Raw genomic sequence first — 8110 nt, forward strand, 5'->3', positions numbered from 1 at the left:
GTCGTCGTCGTCCCCGCCCAGCCGCCGGCCTCACGCTCGTTTTGGGGCTGCACACCCGTTTTCCTACTGTGCTGCACGCCCAGACCTTGGGGTTCGGGGCAGGGGCCCGGTGTTGCCCCTGGGTACGTGCTGCCGGCGAAGGCAGGGCCCGGCGCGCCAAATCCCGAGGGGAAAAAAAAAAAAGGGGCCATTGCTATGGAGACGGGAGCAGCGAGGGGCACAGCTCGCTGTTTGTTCCCCTCGCCAGACCCTGCCCTGCAGCCCCCCTGTTCCCGCCCCAGGGGCTCCCCGCGCCGGGGCCAGGCCGGGGCGCGGCCCCCTCCTCCGCCCGCCGGGCCCCGCTGCCACGGCAACCGTGACGTCAGGTGGGGCGGGCGGAAGCGCGGCGGGTGGCGGCAGCCCGGGCGGAAGCGGCGCGCTTTCCGGCTGAGGTCGCGCGGGGGACGGCGCGGCGCGGCGCTTTCCGGCTCGGCCGGCGTGCGGGGCGATGGCGGAGGACTGGCTGGGCGTGGAGGCGGCCGTGAGCGCCAGCGAGGGCGAGGAGGAGGTGAGCGGAGCGGGGCCGGGAGTCGCCGCCGCATGCGGAACTTCGGGCGTCCTCCCGTCCGATGCGGCCTGGGGCGGCCTGGCCTGGCCGGGGGCGCCGGGGCCTGGCTGGGCGCAGGCCGGGGCTCGGGGCTCGGCCGGGCGGTGGCGGGGCACTGGGGAGCGGACGCCGCTCCCGGTAGTGCCGGCCGGGGCTATCTCTGGCCGAGCTCCGCGCCTGCCGGGCCCCTGCCTGGGCTGGGTTGGGCTCTGTAACCGTGTCTGCCGTGTGCTAGGGGCAGGAGGATGGCGAGCGGCGGCATCAGCAGCTCCTGGAGGCGGTCAGCTCCCTCTCCGGACGGAGGCGGTGAGTGGGGGGTGTCTGAGGGGCTCCCGTGGCTCGGCCCTGCGGCTCTTGCTGCAGGCACGCTGCATTTCCTCCCCGTTGCCCCTGTGGGGCTGCACAGGACTGCTTTGAAAAAGGGGGCAGGTGCGAGGGTGCTCTGTTCCCTTTCCCACTGGCATTAGCTCCTCTGCTGTAGTGGCAGGTTGGAGGAGAAGCACACGGGGAGCACGCAAGGAGCCTTTTGGTTTATTTTCTTTTCTTGCAGGCGGAAGCTGGCAGAGCGTACAGAGGCAAGCACACAGGTGTCAGAGTTTAATGTCAGCTGTAAAGGTGAGACCCCCAGGAGGCTGAGCAGAGCTCCTGCTGCCTGACTGGGACAGCACTGCCTGCCCACAGCTAACGGCTTGGGATTTGCTGTATCTGCCCCAAATCTTTGGGCTGAATGCAGCTGCAGCCCTTTGAGTTGGTGATGCCACCCCTGTGTTGACATACGGGACCTTTTGTAGGTGCTGGGGAGAAGCTGGTTCTGTCTGAGCTCCTGCAGCCCATCCGTCCCAAATCTGCCCTGAGCACTGTGAAGAAAGAGCTGACCAAAGTGAAACAGAAGAAGGCGGTGGAGCTGCCACTCAGCAAAGAGGAGGCAGAGCGGGTAAGTGGGCCAAGCAGGCAGCAGAGGAAAGTTCTGGCCTTATGGGGCAGTAATGTTGAGCCCCTGAGTGCCCCCCTACTCCTCTCTGATGCTGACAGGCTTTTCGTGTTCTTTACGTCAGCCTTTCCCTACTCATCCTTTTACCTTCTTGCCCCTGCCTGCAGGTTGTGAGGGAAGCTGCCTATGTCAGGACCTCTAAAGACGTGGGTAAATGGCAGCAGGTAGTTTTGCAGAACCGACGGGCGGAGCAGCTGGTTTTCCCTCTGAAGCAGGAGATTGCTACGGTTGTCCCCCTGGAACAAGTGGTTTCAACATGGAAGGTGGGTGCTGTCGCGTGTCACGCAGCTCGCAGGGGTTGGCTGGGGCAGCTCGATGTCTCCTGGCTGCACTGGAAAGAGTGAGGAAGGCCCAGCCTGTAGCTGAGGCTCTGGTCAGGTGCACGCTGAGCTTGGGAAGATTCAAAGGGAAGTCTTTTGTGTTCCTTACATGTAGTAGATATGTAAATGCTCTCTGGGAGAAGGTAAGGTATGAGCAGAGGATTTGGAGCCTGCTCTGTCCCCTCTCCTTTTTTTAGCCTCTCAGCCCTAGATGTGCAGGCAGAGTCTGCCATTTCCCAGTCCCTGGGTTGAGCCAGGTGCCTGCAGGTGGCCCTTGGCCACTCGTGCTGAGGCAGAAGCAGGGTTTGGTTAGCCAAAGCCTGCGCCTCTGTAAATCTTCGTTATGAAAGAAGAATTCTTTTGGTTTTGAATGCGAGTTCCCATGAAGGTTGCACTGCTGACTGGAGAGTCGCTGTTGTCCTCAAGAGCTCTCCCAGCTCTCCAGGTGCTCAGGTGAGAGGCAGTCCCTGTTGAGTGCCCGAAATACCCGGCACTCGCCTTGATCTGCCCGAAGGTCCCTTTCCATTTTGGTGGGACGTGGTGTCGCATGGCCTGGAACTTGTGCTGCATGCTTCTTGTCCGGTGCTACCTGGTCAGCACTGCTTGTCTCCTGCGAGCCTCTTTCTCTATCCTGGAAGGAATTCTGCCCATCCCAACCCGGCGTGATGGCTGGGACGGCACCGAGGCAGGCCCGTAGTGAACCTTGGCTGTTGTGTGGGACCTGTGAGCAGGGCTGTGACACCAGCCCCCAGAAGGAGGGGGGCACGCTTCTCTGGACTCTTCTGTGGACCTGCTCAGGGGTACCAGGGAGGATGGGGATGTCTAGAGGAGTGTTGGCTCTTGCAGTTCTCATCGTGGTCTTGCTGTGTCTGTTCTGTCCCAACAGGCCCGAACTCCCCTGGAGCAGGAGATCTTTGGACTGCTCCACAAGACGCAGCAGCCCATCACAGACCCACTCCTGACGCCGGAGGAGACAGCCTCGCTGCAGGCAATGAGCTTGGAGGAGGTGAGTGCTTTCCCCCCAGCCATGTCCCAGCTCTGCAGGCCTCTTCCTTGGTGCTTGCCCTCACTCTGCACTCCCTGGCAGGCCCGGCAGCGGCGGGCAGAGCTCCAAAAGGCTCGGGTTGTGCAGTCCTACTACGAAGCCAAGGCTCGGCGAGAGAAGAAGATCAAGAGCAAGAAGTAAGGCTCTGCTATTGCTGGGCTTGGTGCGGTGGGAGAGGGCTGGGTCCTGGCCTTGGCTCTGGAGCTGACCCTGCCCAGTGTATGGATATGGCGAAAACATGGAGGAAGGCAGGGCGACTTTCCTTACCAGGATCCACAACATGTCGGGCAGCGTCCCACCCACAGCAGTGCTGTGTTCCCCAAGACCCTGCCCAGCACCATGAGGTCTCACTCACTGGCTCTCTGCCTTTGTGCTGCAGGTACCATCGTGTGCTGAAAAAAAGCAAGAGACGCAAGGCCTTGAAGGAGTTTGAGCTGCTGCATAAGTCGGACCCTGAGGCCGCCTTGGCAAGACTGGAGGAACTGGAGCAGCTCAGGATGCAGGTGCTGCTCTTGCAATTCTCTCCCAGCCCTTGGGAAGTCCCTGCTCATGAGGCTGCTCTTTCTGACGCTTCTCTCCTTCTCTTCCCCCCAGGAGCGGATGAGTCTTAAGCACCAGAACAAGGGAAAATGGGCCCGCTCCAGGGCCATTATGGCTAAGTATGACCTGGAGGTGAGATCACAGAATCATAGCATGGTTTAGGTTGAAAGGGATCTTAAAGATTATCTAGTTCCAACCCCCTACCACCATGGGCAAGGACACCTTCCACCAGACCAGGTTGCTCAAAGTCCCACCCAACCTGGCCTTGAACACTTCCAGGGAGGGGGCAGCCACAGCTTCTCTGGGCGACCTGTACTAGTGCCTCACCGCCCTCATCGTAAATCATTTCTTCTTCATACATAACCTAAACCTACCCTTTTTTAGTTTAAAGCAGTTGCCCCTTGTCCTGTTGCTACAGGCATTGGTATAAAGTCTCTGTCTTTCTTATAAGGCCACTTTATATATTGAAAGGCCACAATAAGGTCTCCAGTGGTGGTTGGGGAAAGGGGGAGACAGCTGAGGTGGGGCAAGGAGAGTGGGCATGTTGTTTCTGGCCTGCGTTGGAAACATCTCAGTCCCCTCCCAGGCCCGCAAGGCCATGCAAGAGCAGCTGGCCAGGAACAAGGAGCTGACGCAGAAGGTGCGGTTGGAGCTGCCTGAGGAGGAGCCAAGTGATGTGCCTGAGGAGGACCTCACGTCAGGGACCATCCCCACCATCCCTGCGGGTGCCAGTGGAGCTAATCCCTGGATGCTGGGGAAGCCCAGCGGCCCAGCTGAGGAGCCCAAGGTGCAGGAGGGTCTTGAAAATGTTGCAGTGCCTGATGCTGTGGAGAGCAAGGAGGAGATGGAGGAAGATGAGGAGGAGGAGGAGTTGTCAGAGGAGGAAGCTCTGCTACAAGACTTTGCTCAGAAACGGCACGTGCGGCAGCAGCAGGCAAGGAGCCTTGAAGAACAAGGTGGGGAGCTCACAGCCCCGGAGAGTGTGTGTCTGGTGTGCCGCAGGGTTGGGCAAAGGCAAGGGGGGTCATGGGGGCTGTTTTCTGCCCAGTTCCACACAGCTGTCCTGCTCTCTCCCTCCCTGCTCATGGGTGACTGTTTCTCAACTGTTGCCTCAATGCGTAGGTGCTGATGAGACGGAGGCAGTTCCTGAGCTGCCGGGGGACGGCCCCATCCACCCCATCTGTGCCGAGGAGCAGGCGAGTGTCGGGATCGAGCAGCCTCCCCAGGCCCAGGAGGAGGTCCTGCTGTCGGAGCAGCTGGACCGGGTGCGGACAATGGAGGACGTTGATGCTCTGGCCTCAGAGGAGCGGGTGGAAGAGCAGGAGAAGCTGGTGGTTGCAACAGCAGAGAAGCTGGTGCCTGCAAGAGCAGAGAAGCGAGTGCGGCAGCAGGAGGAAGGCAGAGCTGGGGACAAGCGTGCCAAGAAACCAGCCAAGAAGATGATTAGCCTGGAGGCTGTGCTGGCTGGGAAGCCCCAGCAGGTTCAGTGCCCTAGCCTGCCTGTGGTTGTGGAGGAGGAGGTGAGCAGGACGGGCTTTGCCCCTTGGTCCCAGGGTGGGGTTGGCTGCAGGGGACTGACTCGTCTCTCTGCAGGAGGGTGGCATCGACCAAAGAGGGGTGATCACAGAAGCCTTCGCCGGGGATGACGTGGTCGCTGACTTCAGCCGGGAGAAGCGCAAGGCAGAGGAGGCTGCGAAGCCACAGCCGGTGAACCTGGTGCTGCCGGGCTGGGGCGAGTGGGGAGGCACAGGATTGAAGCCCAGCACCAGGAAAATAAAACGGTAAGTGTGGAAGAGCTGCAGCAACGTGTCTCAGCCTGGCACTGGGGTCTGACGTCTCGCTTGCTCGGCAGGTTCCTGCTCAAGCCACCCCCGGCACCTCCCAGGAAGGACCAGCACTTGCCCCACGTCATCATGAGCGAGCGGCGCAACATCCATGCGGCAGCACATCAGGTGGGTGACACCCGGCCTCTGTGAGCAGCCAGGCTGGCCCAGAACCTTCGTCACCCATTCCCAAAACGTCCTGAATCCCTGCCTGTAATCCCTGCCTGGCCGCTTCGTTTCCAGCTTTGATAACCCAGAGGCCAGCAGGGTGATGGAGGGAGGAGGAATTTACAGGCTGGCTGCTGTGCCAGCCCTCCTGGGATCTGCTAGACGAGGGGATTTAGTGAGGTGGTCAGTGGGGCAGGGGACTGGAAGGACAGTGGGAGTGGGTGCCGGGTGAGTGGGAGTTGGTGGCAGCATGGGACAAAAGCAGCCCCCAGGGTGCTGGGGGAGTTACCCCGCTGCGCTGTTTCCCCACAGGTCAGTGAGCTGCCCTTCCCCTTTGAGAGGCACCAGCAGTTTGAGCAGAGCATCCGGACACCCGTGGGTGCCACGTGGAACACGCAGCGTGCCTTCCAGAAGCTGACTACCCCCCGGATCATTACCCGAGCGGGCCACATCATCCAGCCCCTCTCTGCCGAGGATGTCCCCGACATGGCCACTGTGGCTGGCGGTGGAGCCAAGCCGGCGCTAGAAATTGTTCCCCAGCAGCCAGAGCCGCCCTTTCGCCGCCGGCGCAGGAGAGCGCGGTAGCTCTGCACCCGCGTGTCCCTGCTGCTCGGACTGGCACAGGCGGAGGAGCCGGGAGGGGCTCCTGGTTCTGTCCAGTACCTTCTCCCGCTTTCCCCCCCCCCCCCCCAATAAAACTCCTGGGCTGCCTTGTCTGTGCAGCCTGTGTGGCTGCCCTCGCAGCGCCCCGGGGCCAGGACAGCTGCTGCCCTCCTGCCTGTCCTTGGGGCCCCGCGCGGGGCAGGGGCCTTTGGCCGGGTGTAGCGGGAACAGCTCACGCAGGCCGGGCTGGGAGGTACCGCTTGGGGCTGGGAGCGCGGCGCAGGGTGGGTGGAGCAGCCGCCAGCGCTCCCTCGGGGCTGGGTGGCACCTGCCCTGTGGATTTTGTCTCTCATACCCCCTTTTTCTTATATATAATATAGCATATATATATATTTTTTAATCTTGGTTAAAGGGGCTTTCTTGCAGCCCTGCTCTGAGCCTAGCCACTGGGTCCTGCTCCTCAGTTCCACTTGCAGCTCCAAAGTAACTTCTGCCCAGCTCTAATAAACCCGATCACCTGGAAAAAGGGGTCTGGGAGGTGGTGCTGCTGTTCCGCACAGGCTGGGAGCTGGCTCTGCCCCGGCGCAGCCACCCTGCCCTCTTCCTGCCCACCCCTCCCCTCAGAGGATGACAGCGCGGTGCTTGGTGTGTCCAGCGCTAGCGGAGGGATGGGCCGGGGGCTTGCAGCAGCACGGGAGCAGGCAGGGATCTCCCCAGGCCTCTCTTCCTATGCATGTTGTGTTCAGGCCAGCTGGAGAAACGCTCCCCAGCCCGAGCGAAGGAGCCGGAGCTGCTGCTGTTCCGGGGAAATGCGTCCCTCGCACCAGCGATGCCTCCTCCCATGTTGGCACCGCAGCCTGCCCGGGGGAGCAGCCAGACTGGGTCCCTGGGCCCCTGCCTGTCCCCCGGGAGCGGGGCAGAGCTGCTGCGGTCACCCTTCTCCCCTGCAGCTGGGTTGTACCGGGGAAGGGGGGGGTTGTCCGGTGGGGCTGGGGCACAGGTGCCTGCGGGGTTGAGAGTGGGTGCCCTGTGACTCCCTGATTCCCACCCCAAAACCCCGCAGGGCTCTTCTGGCTGCTGGCGCTTCCCGGGGAGGTGGGGGCTGCCTGCGCCGTGACCTTGCCGGGGACCTGACCTGCAGTTGCTGGCCCCCGCACAGCACCCTGGGGCGGCCAGATAGTGCTTGCCTGCAGATGGGGCGGCGGTTGCGTTGCATGAATTTACCCTGGGCTGACAAAAAAAAAAAAAAAGAAAAAAAAAGGAAAGGAAGCAGAGAGCGTTTCCGTGCTGTGACGCTGGAGAGCCCCTTGCTGGGCTGGTGGCCCCAGCTCGGAGCCTGGCTTCCCTCTGCCCTGCCTGCCCCAAAAGCCGTGGGAAACCTTCACCCCCCGGCGCTGGGGATGTCATGGGGGGTTAGGGGGGGTTTCTTGTTTATTTTAGTAAAATCCAAAGTGCCCTGGGGCCAGGGGAAGGCAGTGCCCAGCGTGGGGTGTGCGCAGCCCCTCTGCCTGCACCTCCACCTGCCCGCAGCCAGCCCTGGGCTCCCCAGCAGCCCCATTTTTCTAGGATCAGGCAGATTCCTGTGGCACTGCTGCCTTGTCCCTCTCCACGGGGACCCTTCCTCTCTGCCCCAGCCAGGCCCCCTGCCCCGACCCAAGGCTCTCCCTCCCTCATTCCCAGCCCCAGGATGGTGCCTGGCTGGGCTCGATGGGCTCTCCCGGGACCCAGACCATGGCCCCCAGCTCCCAGCACCGGGGTGCTCAAAGAGTACCTGGGCTGAGAAGGGTCTTGGGGGGCTTGAGGCCCAGCACCGGTCAGAGCAGAGCTGGCTTCAGGCTCAGAGCAGGGTCTTCACAGCGGTGTCCTGCCGTTTGCCTGCAAGGATGGGGAGTCCCACACACCCCTGGCCTCTGTCCCCACATTCACCCCACCCCATGGCAAAGGACTGTCTTGTGCTGTATGCTGTGCCTACTGTGGTGCATGGTGTCCCCTGCACCCCCAGCGGGGTCTGGCCCTGCCGCAGGCTGGGCTGGG

At 62.1% G+C, this 8110-nt stretch overlaps 1 protein-coding gene across 1 annotated transcript; it reads left to right on the forward strand.

Annotated features, from left to right (window-relative positions):
* Positions 1-414: 414 nt before the first annotated feature.
* UTP14A (UTP14A small subunit processome component) lies at positions 415-6238 on the forward strand. The gene is made up of 14 exons (XM_074882779.1): positions 415-547; positions 822-892; positions 1137-1201; positions 1378-1520; positions 1685-1840; positions 2784-2903; positions 2985-3079; positions 3322-3445; positions 3537-3614; positions 4069-4438; positions 4605-5002; positions 5076-5263; positions 5335-5434; positions 5786-6238. Exons 1-14 carry the CDS (start codon positions 488-490, stop codon positions 6056-6058), a joined length of 2241 nt encoding a protein of 746 aa, XP_074738880.1. The 5' UTR covers positions 415-487; the 3' UTR covers positions 6059-6238.
* Positions 6239-8110: the final 1872 nt, after the last annotated feature.

This window comes from Strix uralensis, chromosome 13 (assembly GCF_047716275.1).
Source record: "Strix uralensis isolate ZFMK-TIS-50842 chromosome 13, bStrUra1, whole genome shotgun sequence".
NCBI lineage: Eukaryota > Metazoa > Chordata > Aves > Strigiformes > Strigidae > Strix > Strix uralensis.